The sequence below is a fragment of the Brachionichthys hirsutus genome, chromosome 3 (genome assembly GCF_040956055.1).
Source record: "Brachionichthys hirsutus isolate HB-005 chromosome 3, CSIRO-AGI_Bhir_v1, whole genome shotgun sequence".
Lineage (NCBI taxonomy): Eukaryota > Metazoa > Chordata > Actinopteri > Lophiiformes > Brachionichthyidae > Brachionichthys > Brachionichthys hirsutus.
Window position 1 is genome coordinate 2,163,593 of NC_090899.1, and position 25,250 is coordinate 2,188,842.

The 25,250-nt window shown below is 43.1% G+C and overlaps 4 protein-coding genes across 7 annotated transcripts; 2 read left to right on the forward strand and 2 right to left on the reverse strand.

Annotated features, from left to right (window-relative positions):
• Positions 1-3,047: 3,047 nt before the first annotated feature.
• On the forward strand, positions 3,048-4,993 carry rpz5 (rapunzel 5). The gene has a single exon (XM_068760400.1). The coding sequence runs from the start codon at positions 3,048-3,050 to the stop codon at positions 4,230-4,232; it is 1,185 nt and encodes a 394-aa protein (XP_068616501.1). The 3' UTR covers positions 4,233-4,993.
• A 231-nt stretch (positions 4,994-5,224) lies between these two features.
• Positions 5,225-9,309, forward strand: rpz4 (rapunzel 4). 3 transcript variants are annotated; one of them, XM_068760391.1, is made up of 3 exons: positions 5,225-5,251; positions 7,308-7,361; positions 7,435-9,309. In XM_068760391.1, the coding sequence occupies exon 3, from the start codon at positions 7,452-7,454 to the stop codon at positions 8,625-8,627; it is 1,176 nt and encodes a 391-aa protein (XP_068616492.1). In that variant the 5' UTR covers positions 5,225-5,251; positions 7,308-7,361; positions 7,435-7,451; the 3' UTR covers positions 8,628-9,309. The 3 variants fall into 3 exon arrangements, with proteins under 3 accessions (XP_068616492.1, XP_068616494.1, XP_068616493.1); XM_068760393.1 differs by lacking the exon at positions 5,225-5,251 and having other exon boundaries at positions 7,325-7,361; positions 7,448-9,309; XM_068760392.1 differs by lacking the exon at positions 5,225-5,251 and having other exon boundaries at positions 7,334-7,361; positions 7,420-9,309.
• A 2,876-nt stretch (positions 9,310-12,185) lies between these two features.
• LOC137917635 (membrane-spanning 4-domains subfamily A member 4D-like) lies at positions 12,186-16,794 on the reverse strand. Its single transcript, XM_068760357.1, has 7 exons — positions 16,785-16,794; positions 15,312-15,499; positions 15,058-15,177; positions 14,588-14,644; positions 14,187-14,375; positions 13,675-13,797; positions 12,186-13,264 (listed from the first exon to the last, which is right to left on the reverse strand). Exons 2-7 carry the CDS (start codon positions 15,486-15,488, stop codon positions 13,196-13,198), a joined length of 735 nt encoding a protein of 244 aa, XP_068616458.1. The 5' UTR covers positions 15,489-15,499; positions 16,785-16,794; the 3' UTR covers positions 12,186-13,195.
• Positions 16,795-17,207: 413 nt separating this feature from the next.
• On the reverse strand, positions 17,208-25,245 carry LOC137916000 (membrane-spanning 4-domains subfamily A member 6C-like). Of its 2 annotated transcripts, XM_068759122.1 has the most exons (10): positions 23,879-24,294; positions 23,430-23,636; positions 23,113-23,235; positions 21,917-22,869; positions 20,505-20,692; positions 20,230-20,349; positions 19,007-19,063; positions 18,529-18,738; positions 18,272-18,394; positions 17,208-17,831 (listed from the first exon to the last, which is right to left on the reverse strand). In XM_068759122.1, exons 5-10 carry the CDS (start codon positions 20,679-20,681, stop codon positions 17,766-17,768), a joined length of 753 nt encoding a protein of 250 aa, XP_068615223.1. In that variant the 5' UTR covers positions 20,682-20,692; positions 21,917-22,869; positions 23,113-23,235; positions 23,430-23,636; positions 23,879-24,294; the 3' UTR covers positions 17,208-17,765. The 2 variants fall into 2 exon arrangements, with proteins under 2 accessions (XP_068615223.1, XP_068615232.1); XM_068759131.1 differs by lacking the exons at positions 20,505-20,692; positions 21,917-22,869; positions 23,113-23,235; positions 23,430-23,636; positions 23,879-24,294 and adding exons at positions 24,578-24,765; positions 25,145-25,245.
• Positions 25,246-25,250: the final 5 nt, after the last annotated feature.

The following is a 25,250-nucleotide window of genomic DNA, read 5'->3' on the forward strand; positions in this document are numbered from 1 at the left end:
CAGGCTGAGCATCTTTATCTCTCTCTGAGATGATCTGTCTTCTTCGCTTTGCAACGAGAAAGATCGGCCCTTTTTGTTTTGTTTTTTTGGCTGAATTGCGCTGAGATTTTTAAACGCGAATCCTCTCCAGTTACTCGTGGTGTGAATTCTGCCACGGGATGAACCACTGGGGGGCTTTTTCCTGCGAGCTCAAGAGACATCTTGTGGTGAGGAGGAAACACAAACCTCTGACAAAGGTCAAAGCGATTGGTCCAGAGCATCCTCGGATGAGGAAGCCTTTTATCATATTAGCTTCTCGGCACAAACAGGAAAAGAGGACTTGATTACTTTTTTTTTTTTTTTCCTTCTTCTTTTGGGATGAAACTTTGAGATTTATCATCCAAATAAATTCACTTTCAGCCAAAAGTCAAACAGCGAGATCCACTCAAAGCCTTCTCAGCTGGCGACACGTATTCAGGCTCAGCAGGTGGGAGAAGCTGAAACCACACACACAACGAAAAGGAAACCTTTACTAGACATCAAAGGCGTTCCTTTGATTCTGGTGCCGGAACCGCTTTAGTAGGACTTACTGCTGGATCGCTTTCTTCACCACCATGGAAGGAACCAGCGTGTTTACCGGCACCGGGCCGTACCGCCCATCACGCCACGAGTCAAGTGTGAGATCTGACAGTGGGACGACACAGGAGCGAGGAGGCTGCCCGTGCCCGCCGGACCCTCCTCTGCTGGGCCGACCAGCACCGATTGGCTGCAGACATTTCACGGCCTGCTTTATAAAGGCTGTGACCGATGGTGGCGTCTCCCAAACACAGACTGTCTTTGACCCCGGCGGTGCCGCGACGGACCGATTCTGGATGGGCTGGCCCTTCCGGGCAAATGCATCTCTATTCATAGCCCCTGAATCAAACAGCCAATCGGTGTCCGTCACTCATTACAAGACGCAGAGCGAAGTCGGTCAACATTTATAAAATCTTCTTCAGGCTGCTTGAATCCCAACAACTGCAAACGCCGCGACCCAAATGAAGCCTTTTGAGCGTGCTCGGTCCGACAGAACTCAGAGGAACCAGCCCAGTGGTCATGGCAACCTTAGAGCCACAACAAAAAGGGGTTTGTTCTGATGGGTCGCTTTGCTGAACCCGTCTGTGACTGGACTCCTTTTTATACTCTCTCACTCTTTTCGCCTGCCTCGCTCAAAGACAGAGAAACAGAGAGAGAGAGAGAGAGAGCCAGAGAGAGAGAGGGGGGACATTTTTTTATTTTCCCAGGGTGCATAATGTCCCTGCATGGGGGAGTGTTTACAGGATGTTATCGGTGTCAGTGCCGGCCCGTCATCCCTCCTAGAGTGGGTCTCTGAGGAATGTAGGAATGGGATGGAGGAGTTCCAATGGGGGAGTGACGAGAGAGAGGGAGAGAGAGAGAGAGAGAGAGAGAGAGAGAGAGTGTATATATACATCCAGGCGAGTCTGGTGCTCACAGGCACAGCTGGACTAGTGGATAACTGGATATTTAGCTCGAAAGGTGAGTTCATCTTCTTCTGTTCTATAATAAATTTATTTAACATCTCCATCCTCGAAAGAAAGAAAGAAAGAAAGAAAGAAAGAGAAAGAAAGAAAGAAAGAAAGAAGATTAAAGCTGACCTTAATTAGAAGATTTTAGGAATTTGCTTCTTTCGGTCTTTTATTTCCTTTAAAGCTGTTCAGTTGTCGCTTCAGAAGTGATTTAAACCCATTAAAAAGGCCAAACTCTGAGCCGCCGCTGGTGCAGATGAGTCCTGTGGGGGATGTGGCCTCGTTCAGGACTTGAGTATGTGGTTGCCATTAAAGCTTTATCACAGTGAAAGGGGGAAACTGTATTTGATCAGCGGGACTCGCCTTTTATTCTCGTCACAAAAATATATATTTCTTTTTTTTGTGTGTCACAATAAGACAGACTTTTCTTTTCCACTTTTACAAGGATCAATATTTCCCATCCCAAAGGAAGATAATTACTCAGTAAGTATTTCCTTTTTATGTCGTTTTTTTTTCCTTTGTTGGAATGGAATTATATTCTGTTTTGTCATTAGAAGTCAGAATTTAGCACTTTTCTTTTGCTATTTGTTTGATCTGCTTCACACAGAAAGCACCGCTGGCATGTGACTGAATATAAAATCTAATTAATGCAGCAATAGGAAAGGCTGTAAAGACACACCACCGATCTCATTGTTGCAGCAACGGCGCTGATGTCCTGTGGTTCCAACATAAAAACCCTGTGTTTGTCTCTCCTCATGCCAAAACCACCAAAAACAGGATATTTTCCAATGTCTGGTTTTGATCAACTTTGTGCTATAAAAGCGAGGGAAGTGGGATTATATTACTGGACAAGTGCAAGCGGTGTGGATTTTCTTTTCTCAGTCTTGGGTGTGCCTTTTTTTCTCAACTGCATACGAGCTCAAGGGAGTTCAGAAACCAGTTCGGTCATCTCTCTGGAGTGTTTTACACTGAAAAATCTTACTATCGTTCCCAAAATAAATCCTCCTTGCTTTCCCATGTTGTGAACATCTGCGTTTGCTTTGGGCCTCGGCTATCGATGGAGCAAATACATGACGTGCCAAAGGGCCATAATTGCAACGTTGCGCAATTCATCACATCGAAATTCACAAGCGCACACACGCCGTGTTTGATATTTGTTCAGAGCCGCCGTTCATGCGTGTCTCGTTTGTGTACCCAAATGAGTGTTTTTTAATAAATGTTAACGCCACCAAGACGGGGAAAAAAATAACGTCCCTGTCATTAACGGAGCCTCTGAGGGCGCGGCACGAAACTGGATGCCTGCATGTGCAGACACGACCGGCCGTTTGCTTTATGGCAGCGTTTTGTTTGTCAGGAAAATGTCCTGTGATCAGCTAGATTTGCGTTCGCTTTGCCAAATGCACCTGAAATGATTTCAAAAGTCACGCCGCAATGAACTTCACAAGCGTTTCGTGTTTCTTCTCCTTTCAGGCACCGGCAGAGTTTCTGTGCCGTGGGAAATCAAAGTAGATTAGTTAGCGTGAGACCCCGAAAAACACGAAGATGAGTGCCGTGGCAGACTGGCTTTTGCAGAACAAGGACAAGATTGAGAAAGGCGTGGAGATCATGGGGCAAGCCTCCGAGGTGCTCGCGGCCACCGTGGGCCAGCTTCACCCAGTCTTGGAGGCCGTGTTCGTCGCTTCCGCGGAGTTACTCAGCAACCCGGAAGGCAAAGAGGCCCGCTACATGGTTCAGCAGTTTGACATTGTCAACCAGCATCTGGAGGGGATCCAAGATGAGATTGACAAAATTGCCCTGGAGCTGCAGAGGACATCGCTGAACAAGCAGAACTTTGATCGAGAGGCTCAGATTCTCAGCCAGTACGAAAAGTTCCAGGATTTCGTCAACGCCAACCCGAAGTTCAAAGAGAAGAAGATGGAGAAGTTCCTGAGCCATTACGAGCACACCGACGCAGACCTGAACTTGGATGCTCTCTATAACGCTGTCACTGGGGAGAACACCTCAGGAGACCCCCTGCTGGAGACGGTTGTCACCACAGAGCAGAGGGGCAGAAGGGCAGTGGAGGACTTTTGTGCCCGCCTCAAGAAGCTCTTTGTGGTGGGCATCATCGCCGTCATGGGCCACGCCGCCCTCAAGGAAGGGGCGGTGGGGGAGGAGATGGTAAAGAAGTGGCAGGCGCGGATGGAAGACGTGGAGAAACGCATGAAAGCAGCAGTGGACGACTGCACAGACAACTTTGCCGATCAAGCCAAAATGGACATGGAGCACCTTCTTCAGGAGAATCCCGGGAACGTCAACCAAGACTTCATCAAGCCCCTTTTGGAGTCTCTTGTCAAGAAGTACGACTGGGTGAGCTGGTCCATCAGGGCCTTTGGCGAAAAGGAGCGCGTCATCTTTTTCAACTGGTTGGCAGGGAAGAAGTACCACGGAAGCGGAGGTAAAGCCAACTGGTTTGACATTCTCACCAAGAACAGGGTCAAGGTGGTGGTCTCCTTCTGTGCTAACCCCAAGCCCATAAACAAGACTGAGATTCAGGAGAAGATCGAGGGTCAGAAGTTAAAGGGGAACATGATGGAAGTGGCTCAGTCTTTGTACAAGAGCTTCCCCAACTGCCTGGTCCACGCCGTCAGCCACTACAAGGAGGTGGTGGAGACCAACAACTTCAGAGAGGACTGCTACTACTATGGGAAACACAAAAGAGCCTACATATGCATCCATCCTGAGTAGACGCACGGGAAGTAGGCAGAAAGGTGCGAGCTACCAATCAGCACACGATCGGATTAGTAGTCAGACGTCCTTTAAATCTCCTTTAAATAAATCTCGTCTGTGCTGGTGCATAATCTGCAATTTACTTGTGATTTGTAATTGGCTTCGGGGATTATAACAATTTGAAAGCCATAAAATCTCCAAGCTGTAAGCCTGTACTCTGAATCAATGAACAGAGGTGAAATCTGATTTGATCTGGGATTACTTGCGTTCACGTATCCTCAATATCGTTCTAATTGGAACTGCAGATAGAGGGACACGTGGCTGACCTCCACGCTAGCTTTTTGCCAAGCACCCACCCTTCTTTTCTGTGCGGTATCGATATGCACGTCAAGTCTCCAGGTGTCCACCTACAGTTCCGTCTATTCTGCATCAACATCGTAAAGACGTGCGGACGTACGAATGTCGATCGGCTTTGGCGACGCAGCACGCCGCTTGAATTTCTCGGTTGAAAGTTGACATTTTTCAACGCAGGGAATATGCAAACAATGCAAATATTACGCATAGCATTAGCGTATTATGCTGTCTTTGTATGTAATTGCAGCCTGCTCAAAAATAAAGTTTGCTTCAGGTTCGATGTGAACGGATCAATATGGTGAAAAGCTTCAAAGTCAGTGAGCTATTGGACCTCGAGTTGGGATTGTTTGTCTCAGTTTGTTATTGTCACCGAATCTATCAAATATATATTGATATATAATTTGTAATAAAAATAAACACAAACAAAAGCGACGCTTGTTTTTGTCATTATTGGTAATCAATACTCCACTGAGACATTACTGAGACGTTTCAGGAGTTAAAACTCTTTCACTTTGTTTTTCAAATGGTGGAGGTTGATCGAGAACAATATTCTATCTCCACCGCCCAACTTTCGCTCCACTCCAACTGGGCGTGGCTTTCTTCTGTAACACGAGAGCCACGTGACCAACCGGAAGACAAACAATCCTCAAGTTTGTGGCGTTTCTTCCGTAAACTTTTTCCAGGTGAGTCCGTTTCAGGTCAATAAGTTTCCACCAGTGGCCTGGCGCGTGCCGATCGATAATGTGTTGTGATCGGACACGTTTAAAGAAATCGATCGATTCCTGTTCATCGACTTTAACCCGCGTTACATAATCGATCGCTTTTCCGTCTTCGACGCACCGCGATGCGTAACGCGCATTAATTTATGCGCTAAAACGCTTCTTTAGCTTCATTTGATCAAGTAAATTAATCTATAACGAATTGGCGCAGTTTAAATAGAGGGTATCGATTTAAAGGGGCGTTGGTTGCCAGGTCTGCGCCACGTTTTCCAGGAAGTGGGTAACAAAAGCTTTAATATGTGGCGTTGAGACGCAAATGTTTTGTTTGGTACAATTACAGCCTCGTTCACGGACGGATCGATACTTTTACCGTTAAGAGGGCGATTCGTTTCTGTGTCAGCGGTCAGCTGTCTGACGCGACGAATCACACGCAGCCGCTTCAGATCCATTCTGTGCAGCGTGGGCCCGAAGTTGAACAGAAAGCCTTCACTTGAACGAGAATCAATAAGGGGAGGGGGCTCTGCAGAATCACCTCCTGCCTCTTCACTCTGAAAATGTGATTTCTGGAAGCACTTTTCGGTTTCTCAATCCCGAGGGAGACGAGGAGCATCCGAGGAAAACAGGAATTAGTTTCAAGCTCGGTCTAATCCAATAAGATACAGTAACTACAAATGTTCTGATATCCTCCTGGAATTTCACGAGTTTTTCCTTCCCAAGTCTTTCAAGGACATGCCTGATTAGTTTTTTTTTACAGACACCAGGCTTATTTTGTCTATAAAATATAAATCTACATCCAGCCTGGGGGGAAAAAAAAAAACCCCAATCGCAGCTTTGTATCACTCAAACTCCAATTTGATATCTCGATTATTCAATCTGTACAGTATTTAAGATTAAAGCAAAGTTATTAGACAAAAGTTATTAGTTTAAGAAAATGGGTGGAGGCACATGACATAAACTGACGTATTAAACATCGGAGATGAAATCAGTTTTACTTGATTGAAATGATTTCGAGGTTCTGATTGTCGGTATTCATGAATCCATGAATTTGTGATCTTGTCTGATCGCTGCAGCGGCTGATAAATAAGGGCGGCCTCCCTCACTGCAGACGAGGTATTTATACACGGACCTCAGCAGAGACAAAGCGGCTGACAGTTTATTTTCCACTGTCTTGTTGCCGTGGTAACGTGCCGAGTTCCACTGGGAAACTCAGCCTTGCCCAGCAAGTTTAACCTCTTCCACTCGATCACTTCCCACGCCTGCGGCTCCAGCATTGATCGGCTCGGCCGAGGGAGAAGCGCCGCCGCCTCCGTCTCCGTGGCGATGGGCTCATTACCCACCCGGGCTAAACGCGAGGCAGGAGGGTGGACCTCACGTCATTCTGCACCAGAATCTGATTTCCACCCCAAATTTCCCTTTGAAAGGGAACAAGTCTGGACATGCCCAGTCAACCCTGGCTGCTTTTGAAACCTTTCTGATTCCTGAGCGCTGGGAGGAGTTGTTTCCCCAAATCTGGGGTTATTCACTATAAATATATATATATACATATAAATATTCCATGATCTTGACGCAGAATTCATCCATAACATTTGTTCTCCAGGCTGTGGACAACAAGTGCTATGGAATGCATCCTTAAAAACACGGCGGCCCAGTTCTGTGCCGCCGCCCCCCCGCTCCGTTTAAACAGACGGAGAATGGCTGACGGATATTTTTGTATTTTTTATTTTTATTTTAAAAGAGTATTTCATATTCAACGAGTTCCCTTGTTTGGTTTGCTTTGGTTTAAAGTCAATATGCGGCGTGTTGTCGAACAGGTGACAGAAATGCTAACAGAAGTCGCTCGCCTTTGCTTATTCTACCCACAATGCCCGCTTCAGACATTTCCTCAGCTTTCGAAGAGACTGCTGTGGCTCCCGTATCCGTCGCAGCAGAATTCCCGTTGCATTGTTGCCTCATTGCTCATTGGGTGTGGCTAGTCGCGAGCGCCGAGACTCACCTCGCCGCTTCTCTGTTTCCTCACCAGCGTCGGAAGGAGGAGGAAGGGAGCAGAGCGCAGCCCAGGAACCCAAACACAACTGTGAGTAGATCAAGACCTGCCCGTGTGTTCCTCTCAGTGTGTTGAATCTGGTTGTAAGATGTTCTCCCGTTAGAACCGGTCAGCAGAACCATGGCAAACCAGCTGCAGAAGCTCGTGTCGGACAGGAAGGACATGGTGGAGACCGCGATGGAAGTGTTCGAACAAGGGGCGGAAGTGGTGGCCAGCATCGCCGGCGACCTCTTCCCGATTTTTGCCATCGCGGCGCCGATCGTGAGGCTGGCTCTGGAGAACGTGGAGAGCAAAGAAGCGGCGTTCATGAAGGAGCAGTTCCAGAAGGTGCGCGATCGCCTGGAGGTGGTCTCCGAGGAGATCCAGCGGATCAACGAGGAGATCAAGAAGAGCGGGTTGGACACGGCGTATTTCCCGCTGGAGGAGAACATCACCAACCAGTTTAGGAAGTACATGGACATCCTCAACGCCAAGCCGAAGTTCAGGGAGGTCAAGAAGAAGCTCTTCCTGGAGCATTTTGCCAAAACCGGCGGCGACAAAAACCTCATCACCCTCTACAACGCCGTGACGGGAGACAACTTCTCCGGGGAATCGGTGCTCGACATCACCCTGAACTACGAGGAGAAAAGTCGCCGGCCGGTTGAGGACTTCTGCGCCAGGCTGAAGAAACTCTTCTGCATCGGGCTGATCGCGCTGCTGGGCCACGCCGCTCTGAAGGGATACGACGAGGAAGACGCTCTCCTGAAGGACTGGGGTGAGAAGATGACGGCCGTCCAGGATAAAATGAACGCCGCCATTGAAGATTGCATCGTCGGCTTCCCCAAACAAGCCGAGCTGGATTCCCGCCGCCTCGTCAGAGACCAGGCGCACCTGACCCACCAGCAGCTCGCCGACGCTGTCGTCGAGAAGCTGAGGAAGAAGTTTGACTGGGTGGGCTGGTCCGTGCGCGTCTTCAGGACCCCCACGGGGCTGTTCGCCAAAAAGAAGGACTTTCACTGCCCGGCGGGGAAAAGTCGCTTCCAGGTCCCTTCGTCCGACGAGAAGCTTCACGTCTGGGTGTCCTACAGCGCCTCGCCCGAGCCGGTGGACAAGAACTACGTCCAGCAGGTGGTGCAAAGTCAGAAGAAACTGACGGTGGTGGGAGTGGCGGAGCTCCTCTTCCAGAAGATGCCCGGCGGCTGCGTGGTCCACGCGGTCAAGAGCAGCAGAGAGCTGGCCTGCTCCTGGAGCTTCCCGGACGAGCTGCACTACTGGGACGAGCACAAGAACGTCTTCGTCTGCGTTCACTCGGCTTGACTGTCAGCGAACGCGGTCGTACTCTGAGTGTTTGTGTAGTCGCGCATCTGTGTAAGCATCAAATCAGTGGAGAACCGAATATTACAAGTTTTATAGATTTGTTTCCTGTATAAAACCATAAATCTGCACAAGAGGAAAGAACTCATCCCATAAAAAGGTCTCCAACGTGGAAGAGATGGATTATTTTCCCGGGGCAGAGGAATAGACGTGCACAAACAGCCTTGAAAATGAACTGTAAGCTCTTGTTTGGATGATCGTCTGAAGAGCCACAGCTGTTCATTTATCATGTAGCGATGGACCTCTCTCCCCCCCCCCCCCCCCGGTGAGGACGAGCGCTGAACACCTGTGCGGGACGTTCTTCCTGCTGTAGAACCTTTTTCTAAGCAGAGGATTTACTTTTTGTCTACTCTCTTCTGGGTTTAGGATCTTATTTAAATTAAGTTGTGTGACTGACATCAACATGACTTGAACAACTAAGATATATTGATTGTTTAAATCACAATGTGTGTCTTTATGTTCTTCATGTCATTATTGATTATCACCATAACATATTCAGTGTAAAATCACACGGCACTTCGCTAACAGTATTTGTTTTTTCACATTTTACATTTGTGCTGTCGTCATCTCAGATTAAAAATCCTGTTTGTCCACCAAAGTCTGTCCTTCAATAAAATTCATTGTCTCTGTAAGTATTTGTGATGATCACTTTGTCCACCTGATATGAGATAAAGATCATTACTGATTTAAAAAGAAACAACTATTGAGTATTGGTCATGATTTTTTAAACACACTAAACCCAAAATCAGACTACATAAATTAAAAACTGACTGAATTTGTATCTCTGACTTCAGACAGTTGAAGTATTTCTGTGTTGTATATAGTATTTTAACTTCTTGAGTTGGGCCACCAGATTTTAGGGTCTTTCCCACATTCCCTCTGGCCAGTAAAACCAGTCGCTTAGGATGTGCATCCTGCTGCAGGGCAGTTTCACCACAATCGTTCAGGTCAAAATTAAGAGGTAAGGCTTGTTTAAATGCCTAAGGAGTGAAGAAACTACTACGAATGTATAGGGAATATAAGTTTAGTAGATTTTCTGTGATACCAACAAGGTAACACAAAATCTTTCTGAGGAAAAAAAAGTGTTTTTTTTTTGTCACTTTGGAAACACCCATAGTGATGTGTCATTATGTGGTTGTGGCTTTTCTATCTTTGGCATATGAAGGCTCGTATTCCTGCAGGGCATCGTCACAGAGGGTCAAATGCGCCGGCGGAAATGAACTGGTGCAAAGCAAAACAAGCGGAGCTAAAAATACAAAAAGGAAATGTTAAGACGGTCCTTCAACAAAACCGTTTTGTTGTGAAAATGTACCCCCATTTTTAGAAAAATCTAAATCCGCAATCCAGATCCAATATGGATGAAACTCGGTGGTGAGATAGAGACCCCCACCCTACATGACTGTCCAATTGCATAAACATCAGTCAATAATCAGTCGAGATATTGAGGAACAATTTTTGAAGCGTCCAAAATTCAGAAATCCAGGATCTCTTCTGGATCACCACCAAAATCGTATCTGTTCCTGGTAACATTCCCAACACTTTTGGAAAATTTATTGAAGATCCAACAGATAAACGTGGGCAAAAAACGTAACCTCCTTGGCGGAGGTACCCGAAGTCTGACATTTAGTGAAATCGGGAACAATGATGGAGCTCGTAGGATAGAGGAGGGGATTCCGGGAAGTACCCGCATTAGTTTTAAAAGACATAATATAATGGCAGGAGCTGTTTTACATTTAGGGACTCAGACAATCTCTTCATGGTAGGAAAAATACTTCAATACCAAACCTGGCTTCTAGAGGAGACATATTTGTGTCTGGATATTTGTTTGCCAGTACAATCATTCTTATTTGACATTTTTCATGATAAATGTATCCATAAAAACTGTGTGAATACACTAAACAGTTTTGTACGAGTAAATTTAGATATAAAATAATACAATTATGGTAACTGGGTCACAACATGGCTCCATTCCCTGTTCCCTATGGGGAAACTGCTACAGGCCGGTTTCTGCCCGCATCCAGGTGGGCTAAAGGGGCAGCTGACACAAAACGGTTGAATAGGGCAAGTGATGCTTTTAATCAGACCTGAATTACTCTTCCATGAATATGATTTGTCCACACAGCCCTGCATTGAGCCCGGCCCATCAGATGACCTCAGGAACGCAGAAAAACATCACGTGGCAACGAAACGATTCGCCCGGCTCGCAGAAATACATCGTACTGCCGCCCATCACCTTCGTGAAGCCCTCCACTTTGCCCTAATCTGGTCTCCATAGAAACAGCAGTCATTTTGGTAAAAAAAATAAAAAATAAAATGGTGGTCAGATGGGGCGTGGGTTGGGCCACATTTCTGCATTTTCAGCTCAAATGTAGCTTGCGATAAGATTAGGTACCAAATATGTTGGGGGGGGGGGGGGGGGTTTTCATGAGTATCCTGATATGGGATGTTGAAGGTGAAAGAAATCACGAAGACTTTCATAAAAACCCCAAAAACGTTCCCCTGAAGAGCCAATGATTACAGAAGTACTTCTACATGTGTCACCTACTGCAGCAAACAGATCATCCTAACGTAGCATTGCTAATAGCTGCCAGTTCAGCATCCTACCAACGGCAGGGTCATTGTTTTCTAATTTATTTCATGGGTCTTGTCAACTAAACGTTGCAGCCATTGATAATTCAAATATATATATATATATTTGAGGGGGGGGGGGGGGGGGGCACCACTAATATTTGGCTTAGATAAGGCAGATTCAGAGTCATTTAAATGGCCTTAGTCTGTACATCTGTGGAAAGTAAGACGTTGTGTCTCGATGAAAAGTAGACAAAGAGGTTTCCAGCATTAAGGATCTGAGTAAAGCCGCATCGTCATGGCGACGAATCACCTCTGATAAACAATAAGAGTATTTTTCTTTGACATAACTTGGAAAATATTCTTGCTGGTCAGGTTTTAGTAACAATGGAGTCGGCGGAGGCACGTCCTCTCAGAATGCTTTTGTGTTACACCTCATGAAACTGAGAGCATTTTCAGGAAAATAATCATCTTGATTTATGATCTTTGGCTTCAATTACCTCTTTGTCCCCTTCCTCATTCTCATTACACCGATCCTCCGTCCTCCCTCCTTGCATGCCAGAGTCAAGGCAAGACCCAACAAGGCCCGTGGTCCCGGCATCAACGCTGAGGAGAAGAGTCAGAGTTGCCTTGCATTAGCTGTCTTTAAAAGTATGAAATACTTTGACAATATGAGTCACGCCAGCTTCCAGTGTTCTGGATGTCACTGGGAGTTGTACTTTTAAATGTGCAGACATTTACGCCTCATCATTCAGGACTTATAATACATGAAAAACACAGACATACCTGTGGTTCAGCCTTAAGCCGCTCCGTATCTGCGTCGTGCAACAGGAATCCGACATGAATCAACAGGAACAGTCAAGGTGCACCTGCTGTAATGATGAATGTTGTAGAAAATAAATCTAAACAAACAGGACAGGTGTTTCTGTTTCCGTTACATTTATCACTTTATTTGTTTTGCCAAATGGCTAATTTTTGCTTTGTTAACACAGTTTTAAAATGTGGGACAGAACGTACATTAAAAAATAATCAACTTTTAAAGAGACACCTGCTTTGAATCTGAGTTTAAAGCACCTGTTCAAACACCAGCCGCCTCAATGAGACGGCAAAGTGCAGAAATATGGAAGGAAACATACAAAACAAAAATAAGTGGATGCTATTATTCTTTTTATTTTTTATCTATTCAGGGATCAGCATAACCTTAATCATAAATATTACCGGTAACAAAGCTGGTTTTTATATTTCATGATCGTAAGTATTTTTTTTTATATTCATTCATCATTGTAGTAGTAATAATATTAATGAAATGTTTACCTGGTAAAAAAAAAAAAAAAATCAGAAACACAGCAATACGTGTTTTCTATACCAGCACTGAGTACAGTACCGGTATATCATTTTACAGATTCACCGCCACCTAGTGGCACACTGCGGCATCACAGTTGAAGAAAACACTTCCTTCCTGTTTCTTCAGAATAAAAGCATCAACACCAAGCTGTATACGGTACATACATATACCAAGTTGCAAAATCACAGGCACGAAAGATCATCAATAAAAATATGTATATTTAGTGCTGAAAATAAAACATTCTCATATTTTGAAAATCTCAATAAAATTTAAAAACAATTTGCAGCAGGGTTCCCCATGCTGGTCACCGGTAAATCTCAACATCCATGTCACAGAAGAAAATTAAGTTTGAGTAAAAAGTAAAAACATAACATAGATGTGATCTTGAGCTAATTCAACCTTAGATAATCAGTGATCCAGCTATGACTTTTACTGCAGATCCTATGTGAAAGTATGCGGCTGCGCAGTGCGACTCTGACCACCAGGGGGCGCCAGAGCGCTTAGAAAGTCTTTAACATCTTAATTCTAAGCAGAGAGAGGATAAATGCTTTTTTGGTTGTAGGAGAGTTTAGAGACGGAACAAAGGAGAGATTCCCATCTAGGCCGTCTCCAGGTTACGGGTGGCTTCCTCCAGCGGTGCTCTGCGGTGTTCCGGGTCATCGTGGGTCTAACGGGGGGGAAAATGCATGTAGATATACTCACACTTTTACTAGCATATTAGCATAACAAAAAACAGATAATAATAAACACAACAATATTAAAGAAATGAATGATAAAATCAAGATGTCCAGACCGCAGTGCTCTCTAGATGGTTTCTAAAAGTCCAAGAGATCTGATAAATAACAAGGACCCGGCCAATATAAACCGTAATAAACAAGCAACAAAAACGTACAATCAATCATGAAACATACGATCAGGCTTTCTCTTTTGGCTTAATAGTGGAGTCGCTGCATTTTGAACAAAGTGCAAACAGCAGCTAAAGTCTAAATGTGTTCCGGTTGTGAAGTCTGAGCATGTTGGAGCTACGAGTCAGATGTCACAAGCGGAACACATTTGTCATGATATTCCAGACTTTACCTTGTTTCCTCCCTTCTTGCTGCTCCTCAGGGCTTTGATCCCGTAGTAGCCAGCGCTGAAGGAGACACAGAACTCCAAGACTGACACGACGATCAGCACGGCGTTTATGCTTCTCATCATCATCTGATGCCACACAAAAAAAACCCACACATATACATATATATCATTTAGATTTAAGATGAATCAGTAGAGGGCAACATGGTGGCGTAGCGGTTAGCGTTGGATGGATGTATGGAGGGATCAGTCGCCGATTGATTGATAATCACCATAACCCATTTACCAGATCAAGATTCAAAAACCTTGAAATATTGTTTTTCCAATTATAGAAAACACAAATCCTCATATATGAGAAGCTCAGATTAATTTGAGCCATAAAAATAAAAAAAAGAAGTAAATTACTAAAACAAATTTTCAATTGTGGGAATCCTGTTAAAAACTGGATATCTCTGTCAAATCATTTTCCGCTTGTCAATCATGCAATTCGTATTTAAGATAACAAACTGAACACTTACCAAAATTATTGATCGGGCCTCTAAGCATCTCTCGCGTATGTTCTGTTGAAATAATGGAGGCGGTGTACTGTAGTAGCCGTAACTGCAAATCCAGGAAAAATGTATATGTGCAATGTTGATGCTGTAGAGTACGATGGAAGCGATGGCGAGAGCAACTCCCGCGAGACTCAAAGTCACATTGAGGAGGACCTGCAATCACAGAAAAATCGTTTTATGCACAGCCGAGCACAAAATCACTCCAGGAAGTAAACCGACAGCAGCCAATCAGGAAGTGGATGTTCTAAGAACTCTGCAAAGTCGCTTGGAAGAAAAACTAAATCCGCATTATGTTTTATTGCATAAAATGACCACTTTCAGAATGCAAGACTGACAGGTGGCAATAAATAAGATGAACGACTCACCAGACAGGGGCTGGGACACTTCTCAGACAAAATGCTCATGACCCCAAGAAACAAAAACTAGAGGAGCAAAAAGAAGAATGTTTCAATTGCATCCTCGCACACAAATACCACATTTACACAGAGTCGAGCAAAAGTATTTAATTTGTATTACAAAACGGTTTAAACAGATTTTTTTTTTAAATGTAGTGACTGAATGTAACATAATCGGTTCGACAATGAAAATGGGTTTTTCCTTATTGCAGCCATGTCATAATCCAACATTTATCCCCTGTTACATATTTGCATCTTTAAATCAACCCCCTTGGAGTTTTGCACACGTTTGAAGCTCAGCGTCTGAAACTAAGGAATGCTCAGCACAAAGATATTTCTGGAAAGCGTCCTCCCTGCGCTGAGTTCACGAAGTTTCATGGATGCATTGAACAGCCCAATTTAAGGCATCGATAGTGAAAGCACAACATTAGCTAGCTTACCACCCCTCCGAACCAGAACGGAAACAAGTTCCTATCCATTTGGTACCAGGAACCGCCGCCTGAGCTGCAGAGGATCGCTCCGAGGCCGATGTTGATCAACCCGACCATCATGTGCAGCGCCTGTGGAGGAAACGCCGCGTGCCCGTCAGCGTGAATCTAGTAGTTAACAGGCGACACAACTACTGTGACATAGGACTACTTTTTGTGATTGTGTTTTCCCTGAGGAAGGATATGGAGTACGGTTTGTAACTCACCCCCAGCGTTGACTGAGACGTCCCCTGGACACTCTTCAAGTGCCGGGACACAGAGCAGCACGCGGGACTGTAGCAGAGGCCCTTGAAGATTTGGCAAATTGGTGGACAAGAACTTTGTGGGTCAGAGGTCAACGTGAACACAGTGACCCCGTCAGCCTTGGCCATTGTCAGGGACATCCTGTCAGTTCCTGTAGAGAGTGATGGACAGAAGAGTTTAAACAATTAAAACAAGACTGATATCTTTATACCTTCATTTAAATTAAATACTTGCTGAATCGCAATTGCAGTTGACAAAATCTTCAACCCAGTAGGAACTCGAGCTGTCAAAACCGATTTTGCATGATTCAAACAATCGCTCGCTCTCATTAAAGTCTATGTCGCTCGCCCAGCAGCCAATCCCTCCCCTCGAACAGAAATCCAGAGGTACAATAGAACGCGTCCAGATGATCCAATTATCAACAAACTCCATAGCAAAGTAAATAAATAATTGGTCTAATGTTCACACGATTAGACCAGATTACCCAGTTGCGCTGGTCACACTTAAATAATAAAATACAGCTGTAGATAAAATCAGATTTAATTAAAAGAAGGTAACAGACATACCTTCTGAAATGGCGCAACAAAATTGAAGCAGCAAAAAAATAACCCATAGACCGATATTTATTTAATTAACCAGATAAATCACAAGCATAAAGTAAACAAAAATATTTCTCCCCCCCCCCGAACTTAGTCGTCCTTTCTTTGAGGAATATCTCTCGAGCGCCCCCTACTGAACCGGAAGTCGTGATGGTGCCGTATTTCTCCTGCGTCCTTCTGGTTGATGCGGAAGTAAAATGCTAGCTTCAAATAAGTGTGTGTAGAAAAAATAAAAAATAAAAAATATAAAAAAATAAATGTGTGTCGCACGGAGCTATCTGTGCTCCTCCTGTTAGAACATGTGGCGAACCAAGTCACGACGACGTATTTCTTTTCCTACCCATAAATGGTTTCCGGGCAGCTGTTTTGTTTACTTTTTTCATGACGGGCGAAAACGGCGGAAATAAACATCGGTCGGCCGAGGGACCGCAAATGACTCCGCGGTTACGTCCGCGAAAACTAGGACCAGCAAAAGGTTGTCATATCAAGTATGAAAGCAGTTCAACAGAAGAAAATAACCCATAAAACAATTAATTCTTAATTTAAGTATCTCATTGCTACGACTGTGGCAGTTTGGCTTCTCTCCAAAGCACAGCGAGGAACAAGTTAAAGCTGGGTGTATCTTTTACCAGGGCCCAACAGCATAATAATATTTGTTGACTCATTTAAATAGTTTACAAGACTGGACTAGAATAATGTGTCCATATAATTTGTAACCTGCGGCTCACTCGTACGTAATTTCGTTGTCTTGCCGTACTTGTACTGTCAATGACAATAAAGTGCCATTCTATTCTATTCGGGCTGCATCCCCAGCATGTTAGTCTTACTTTACATTACCTTGTGCTCCACCAGCTTCCTCCTGGGAAAGGTGACGACCAGGACTCTTCCCGCATGTTCCCTCCCACATCTGGCAGCCATCAACACGAACAAATAAAAAAAAAACGTAACCTTTAACCAGATACTCGGCTAAACACAGTGGACACTCCTTTGTTAATATTTATCTAAGGCCGCCTGGGAGAGAGCGCTTTCTTTAGCTGGAACTAAAATGATGCGCCACTAGTTTTGATTATGTTGACATCAATTTGATTCCGACTGAGGAATGTTTACGTCTGAAAAAGAAAAGTCAGGTCTTAATCCTAAATGTACTATAAAACAAGTATTCATAGTTTCTCTCTCAAGACTCCTGTGAAAGGTTGATGGTGACTTTCCAACTAAAAATACAACCAGTTGATAGTAATAGAATCTGCTTTCTGCTGCAAGATCAAACAAAAGGTCGAGACCTTTGAGCAGATTATTTTATTCATCTTTCATTTTTGCCAAAAACAGCATTTAAAAAAAAAAAAGTGAACATTTTCAAAGTTAAATTGTCACCGCATCCGTCTTAAAGGTTTTTATACGAGCAAAAAAGTACAAAAAAGTAGATACACTGGTGGTAGAAATAAGAATCCCCTGTACCAAAAAAATAATTCTAACATTGCAAAAAAAGGGAGCAAGTAAGAAATTCTATGAATGTAACAGACACAAATGAAACTTCCCTTATTTTAAAAAAGAACGACTAAAAGTCATTTTGATAGAAAACCATAAAGGAGAGGCATAAATGAAATAAAACCCAACACAAGGTGACAAACAGCAGCTAATCCAGTTTAGCGCCAATCAATAATAAAGTGCTAATATTTTTAAGCAACAATTGTCAGAAATGTTTTAGATGCAACTGTATAAGGTATAGAGACCGCACTGCGTAACTAACTGACGTTAAAATCAAACCAATGGAATAAATGAAGACAGTTGTAGTAACAGCACAAGAAGCGGGGTTTCCATTTAGACCACAGGGTGACTGGTGACGTCCTCCAGCAGGGGTTTGTACTGTTCTGGGTCATCAGTGCTCTAGAGAGAAAAAACATACAAGAAAACATCAAAACGTGTGGAAATATCAAAATCTAGGACAAGTTCACAGAGTGTGTATCTGGTGCCACGAGTGATTATCCTAGCATAGCAAGAAACGGCTAACCAAATAGCACCTCTTCCCCCATAACGTCAGATCATTGCTGTAATCCAACCACAACGCTGGCGGCTGTTGATCGAGACGCAGTTTTGGAAGAATCCAATTGAAATGGAAATCAGAATCTGATTTCCAGAACAGGAGAAAAAAAGGAGATGATTTTCTTCTTGAAAGGTGACGTCCAGGAGAAAGCTAGAGGTGAGGTCACGGCCAGAGGTTCAGAACATAAACTTTCAAAGTGGAAGAGGTGTGAGAAGAAACAAAAAAAACAGCATCTGGATTGATTAAACGTTTCCGGGATGTGTCCCGATTCTGCAGACTCTACCTGCTTCTCAGGCTTCTTGCTGCATCCCAGGGCCTTAATGCCCAAGACGGTAGCGCTGATGGCGACGCAGAGCTCCAGGACTGACAGAACAACCAGCAAAATGCTGATGCTTCTCAGAAGAATCTGGTCGGACATTAAAGACAAATACCATTAATATTTTGAAAGATATTGGCGAACCCACCTCGGGAACGCATGCACGACAAACAGAAAGAATCGCTCCCTTCCTTCAGCTATTCAGTTTGGTTTTTGACACTTACCAAGATCAACGATTCTCCCTCCATGCATTTTTCCAAGAGGATCTTCTCCCGAGGAGACAAAGTTGGCTTGATGTAATCTGAATAATAGTCGTGGTGAAACTCGTCACAAATCCACCGTAACCATATTGCTGCTATGTTGCAGCTGTAGAGTACGATGGCTGCAATGGCAAAAGCAACTCCTGCTAGATTCAGAAACACATTCAGGAGGATCTGAAATACATAGACAGTCAGTTTAAGAACAACCAAGCAAAAAAAACAACAACAGGAAATACACAGCAAACTGTGCAGTCATGAACATCCCAGACTGTCTCTCTGTCTTTATGTTAGAACTTGTCTTATCCAATTAAAATACTGTAAACATATGAGACAAATAAGGCTGTCTATGGTTGAATTGTCCTCCATTTTTATTTCAAATAAAACAATAATGAGAGAAGTCAGTTAAAAGTTAAATGAGATGTAATAAAGCTGAACTACTCACCAGACACGGACTGGGATACTTCTCAGACAAAATGCTCACGATGCCAAATAAAATGAACTAAACAAAAAAGAGGAAAGCAAACATTTTAAACTCCCATTCTTCCAAACAAACACTGAACTCAAAATTATTTCAAGGGTTTAAATATGAAGTTTTTATAATAAAAAAACAAAGACATTTAAAAATGCTCTTGGTATTTGTGGAGTGGCATAACAATAATGAGGAAAATGCGTGACTGGAATCTACGGACCGGGGAATATGAGAACAAAAGAGGAGGACAGAAGCCATTTGCAACTAGTACCAAGTGCTGCCTGCAACATTTAGTTTCGACCACCAGGGGGGAGTATTGCTGTGTTCTTTTGTCATTAACCAAATAATTAGAGAATAAAATAAAACATCAGGTCCATATAAAGTGCTGTAAATTTACACAGTAAAAAACAAGCCCAAACACAATGACAGCCAATCAATGACCACTTCAGTCACTGACTATTCCACCCCCAACAACTCAAGCACAAAAAAGCCCAACGCATAAAAATAGATTTTAATTTCATAAAACGGCAATGAAGACGCAGTAAAGTTAGATTCTAAATTAGATTAACGCGATTAAGAAACATAACGCGCTAAATATGACTTTTGTTTATTAATCGAAATTAACGCAATAATTTAACACCCCCTAATTTTGGCACTACATAAATAAAGTGAGCTCGTGTGCTTTGGGAGAGACTCAGGAATAAACTTGAAAGACAATCAGAGATTGCACAGACCCTCGGCTCCGATAGACTATTCGATCTTGTGAGACAGTAAACGGGGCTTCCGGATCAGAGGGGCCAAACCTGCTCAAGCTTGCTGCTCCAGAACGGAAAAAGTCATGGTCATAGACCTTTAAGGAGTACTTATGTGTGATTTCTTTCAGATCCATACCGCCATGCGATTTGAAGAAATTAAGAAAAATGTCAAAAAGTGCCCTATCTCGCAATTTTAAAAAATCCTTAAAAAAATTCTAGAATCTGGATCCAGATCCGGATCAACGCCATTCTCGGGGAGGACCGAGCCACGGACAGAACCTTGCTTGTGTAAAAATTTCAAGTCGATTGGGTTACTAGTTTTTGAGTTATGCGCGTGGACAGACAAAAAAACAAACGGACAAACAGACCCAATTGCAATACCCTCGGCTCCCCTTCGGCGAGGGTAAAAATGTAAGAACAAAGAAACAAGAGCCGTCTTACCAGTCCGCCGACCCAAAAAGGAAAACCGGTGTCTCTGACTCGCCAAGCAGATATATGGTGATCGCTAAATGCGATCGCACCGAGTCCAATGTTGAGCAATCCAACCATAATATGCAGCGCCTGTGGAGGAGGAAACACAGCGGTGAACCACACACACCTGTCCAGTCAGTTAACAGGTGATAAACGAGGAACCCCGTGGTTCCGATCATCCTGATGCAGCTCGTTGGGCCACTCGTTCTCATAGAACCCCGGATAAACTTCAGCTTGTAACTCACCCCCAGCGCTGACTGAGACGTCCCCTGGACACTCTTCAAGCGCCGGGACACAGAGCAGCACACGGGACTGTAGCAGAGGCCCTTGAAGATTTGGCAAATTGGTGGACAAGAACTTTGTGGGTCAGAGGTCAACGTGAACACAGTGACCCCGTCAGCCTTGGCCATTGTTAGGGACATCCTGTCAGTTCCTGTAGAGCGATGGGAACAACATTTTATGAAATCATAACGATAATAAAATTTCCTTCCATTTGCTTTGACTGTGTTTTGTCGTGTTATATTATGGTCATTTTTTTATGTAGATGAGAGCTGGCTGTAATAAAAAGTGTATCTCGTCCAAGAACGTGACTTTAGTCGAGTCAGCCTCCAATAAAAAAATAAAATAAAAATAGAAACCTTCCAGACGGAAGGTTGTTGTGAGGCTCTTCCCCCGCGATGCAACAGGTGGAAACCATTAGCGTAGCAGAAACACCAGTTATTCCAGTGGGTGAGCTTTTTCATGTACGAGATATATTAAAGCATTTATATCCGTCATATGAACAGATATATCATATTAACTCCAAAAACAACATAATACACATCCATTCGCGCTCTCCCTGCAGTTTTGTGTCCTTCCGCTAGTGGTCGGAGGGACTATACTATAGCATTAGCACCGACCGTGACGTAATTTATTCATTAGCTTTACTGGCATGAATGTTATCGTGGGATTATGGCGTCGCTCCATCGATTTCACAGACGACTATTTGAAAAAATATTCAACAACCACGCTCAGTATAGAACTAAAATGGACTTGTTCTTCCACTTCCGCATTAGCATCCCAAAGACGTCTGACACGTGACGTAAGGTGAACGTCAGCACTGATTGGCTTACCATGCTCCACAGCGTAACACGAGCTTCTCGCGTTTCTATTGATTTTGCATGGAATCTCGCGACAACACAGTATTTGAGCGGCATACGGATATAATCTAAATACGATCACCAATAATTGTATTGTGGTAATATAAACTTGATATAAAATGGCCGCAAAATTAAAGATGAAACGTGAGTTGGATTAAAAATGGCACGTCACCAGACACTCCCACTAAGACCCAACGCGAGTTAGCTCCTTAGATATATGCCTGTTTTTAATTCAAGGAGATCCATGTACTGTAGTATTCTCTCAGAGATTAAAGATAAGTGTCTGTACTGCATATTTAACAATATTTGGGGAAAATACTCGACTCGGTTAACGGGCGAAATTCGCTGTCTGTCATACACGGAAGTGCGATTTATTTGTTTTAAAACAACATGACGCATCTGAGTTTCTGCTTCCAATAGTCATCGGTTAATAAACTTTATTAACACTTCATGGCTAAATATGAATATATGCGTTCTTATAAACAGGCTAAAATTGAATCAGAATCATAAAGTCTTACTTTTTAATCGATTGTACTCCTCCTCGCAAACTGTCTGTCGTTGTGGCGCAGTTATTGTTTGGGGAAGGAGGAAGGTCCGGAAGCAGAAGCGCCTCCTTCCGGTGACAGCGAACACAAACTTAACTATTTACTGGGATTTCATTTCATCCTTTCATTTCAAAATAGAACTCGTCCTTCATTTAAAAGTCCGTCAGAGAGGGACGTCTTTACATTACAGCACATACAGCATGTCTTTAATCAATGAAGTTTCACGTACTCTTCTTCACAAACGGTAATATTGTCTCCATAAAAGATTTACTGGAGGAAAAATAATAACACATATAGATGATTTAATACAGAACAAAAAGAAGAAAAAAAACCTTTAAGGATATAAATGCAAGTAATTTCCATATTCTTTCAAACGCACAACTATAAGGCACGTTGATAATAATCACAAATAACCAGGAACGTTCATCACAAGACTTTGTTTCGTAGTTCTCGTGTGAACACAAAGAGCAAAACTAACTGAGAAACCGATGGCAGAAATAAAATAAAAAAAGTAAATCAATACCTGTAACGGTCAAAAATCGTATGCCAATTTCTAAAATAACAATACTTGTTTGTTTTTTATATATAAAGTTTTCTCCTTAAGACGCTCCCTTTTAGTTAGAAACATATTGATTGGAATGCATTTGATAGAAAGTTCTAATATAAATTAACAAATAAACAAAAACAGAACACAAGAAAACAAGCAACAGCAGGCTGGAAACAAATAGCAGAGCTTCTACAGCAACACTTGTTATAAAGATATGGTGTAGAGGCTGTACTGTAACTCACTGGCACTAAAAACACAGTCAATGGTATAATTGAAGACAGTTGTAGTAACAGCACAGAGGCAGGGTTTTCATTTAGACCACAGGGTTACTGGTGACGTCCTCCAGCAGGGGTTTGTCCGGCTCTGGGTCATCAGTGCTCTAAAGAGAAAAAACATGCAAGAAAACATCAAACGTGTGGAAAATATCAAGAAACAGATCCAAATAGCACCTTCCTATAACATCAGATTACTGCTACAATCCTAGAGTTAACATCGGTGGCCGTTGGTCTTCTAGATAAAGTTCAGAACATGAACTTTCAAAGTGGAAGAGGTGTAAGAAAGAAACACAGCATCGGGATTCCCTCAACGTTTCCGGGATGTGTCCCGATTCTGCAGACTCTACCTGCTTCTCAGTCTCCTTGCTGCATCCCAGGCCTTTAATTCCAGAGACGGTAGCGCTGATGGCGACGCAGAGCTCCAGGACTGACAGGACAATCAGCAAAATGTTGATGCTTCTCAGAAGAATCTGGTCGGATATATATATATATATAAAAAAGATATTTGGTGGCTTCTTCCCACTACCAAAAACATGCAGTCTACTGTCGGTGAATTGTCATCTCTCGATTAACTTTAGACATGAATGTGAGAATGAGATTACACAGACAGACAGAACGAGTCGCTCACTTCTTTCAGCTATTCAGTTTGTTTTACGACACTTACCAAGATCAACGATTCTCCCTCTATGCATTTTTCCAAGAGGATCTTCTCCCGAGGAGACAAATATTGCCTGTTGTATTCTGAATAATGGCCATTGTGACAAATCCACCATACCCATATGTCTGATACGTTGTATAGTACACAGGATAGTACGATGGTTGCAATGACAAAAGCAACTCCTGCTAGATTCAGAACCGTATTTAGGAGGACCTGAAATACAACAACAGTCCGTTTAAGAACAACCAAGCAAAAAACAAGAGGATATACACAGCAAAAGGTGCAGTCATGGACATCTTTATGTTAGAACTTGTTTTATCCGATTAAAATACTGTAAATATATGAGACAAATAAGGCTGTCTATTGTTGAATTCTCCTCCATTCTTATTTCAAGTAAAACAATGAGAGAAGTCAGTTAAAAGTTAAGTGAGATGTAATAAAGCTGAACTACTCACCAGACACGGACTGGGATACTTCTCAGACAAAATGCTCACGATGCCAAATAAAATGAACTAGACAAAAAAAGAGGAAAGGAAACATTTTAAACTCACATTCTTCCAAACAAACACGAAACTCAAAATTATTTAAAGGGTTTAAACAGTAAGTTTTATTAAAAAATACATTTAAAAACGGGTTTTTGTATTTATACAGTGATAGCGACATCACAATAATGAGGAAAATGCGTGACTGGAATCTACTGGACTTGGGAATGTGAAAACGAAAGAGGAGTACAGAAGCCAGTATATTATTTACTGCTACAGATTAGTCAGGGGACCAGATGAATGGAAAAAAAAGAATCAGTACAGATTATGAGAAGAAAGAACCAAAAACAAGCAAATTACGTCTGGAATTGGTTTATGAGAAAAACTGAATCGGATTAAACCGGATTACCAGTCCTCCGACCCAAAACGCAAAACTGGAGTTTATGAGTGTCATACGAGTTGTATAGATCATCACACCGAGTCCGATGTTGAGCAATCCAACCATAATATGCAGCGCCTGAGGAGGAGGAAACACAGCGGTGAACCTCACACACCTGTCCAGTCAGTTAACAGGTGATAAACGAGGAACCCCGTGGTTCCGATCATCCTGATGCAGCTCGTTGGGCCACTCGTTCTCATAGAACCCCGGATAAACTTCAGCTTGTAACTCACCCCCAGCACTGACTGAGACGTCCCCTGGACACTCTTCAAGTGCCGGGACACAGAGCAGCACACGGGACTGTAGCAGAGGCCCTTGAAGATTTGGCAAATTGGTGGACAAGAACTTTGTGGGTCAGAGGTCAACGTGAACACAGTGACCCCGTCAGCCTTGGCCATTGTCAGGGACATCCTGTCAGTTCCTGCCAGCGTCGCATTGGAAAACCAAGTGTCAAACGTCACGCTCATGGTTTGCACGATCGGATTTACCCGTAAAAACTGAACTATCAATGAAATGGCAAAAAACAAATTTACAACCAACTTTCTGATAAATTTGTAAAAAAATATCTATATACATTTGCATATGACTTTTAATTTGTATAATCTTTCCTACATCTGGCTATTTTTTTGCTACATGTATTTTTCTGGTTGTATGTACTATATGTACATCAGAATTTTAGTATGCATATACATACAAGAGCATAAGTTATACAGTTTTTCCTTCGGGATAAATAAATAAATCATCTATCCATCTACGGTACATTATAAAAACAGGCTGAAATTGAATCAGGCAAACCTTACCTTTAATCGATCGAACCGAAGTCTGTCGGCTTGTACATTTTGTTGTGCAGTTATTATCCGGTGAATGTGGAAGAAGGACCAGAGTAGAAGATCCTCATTCCTGTGA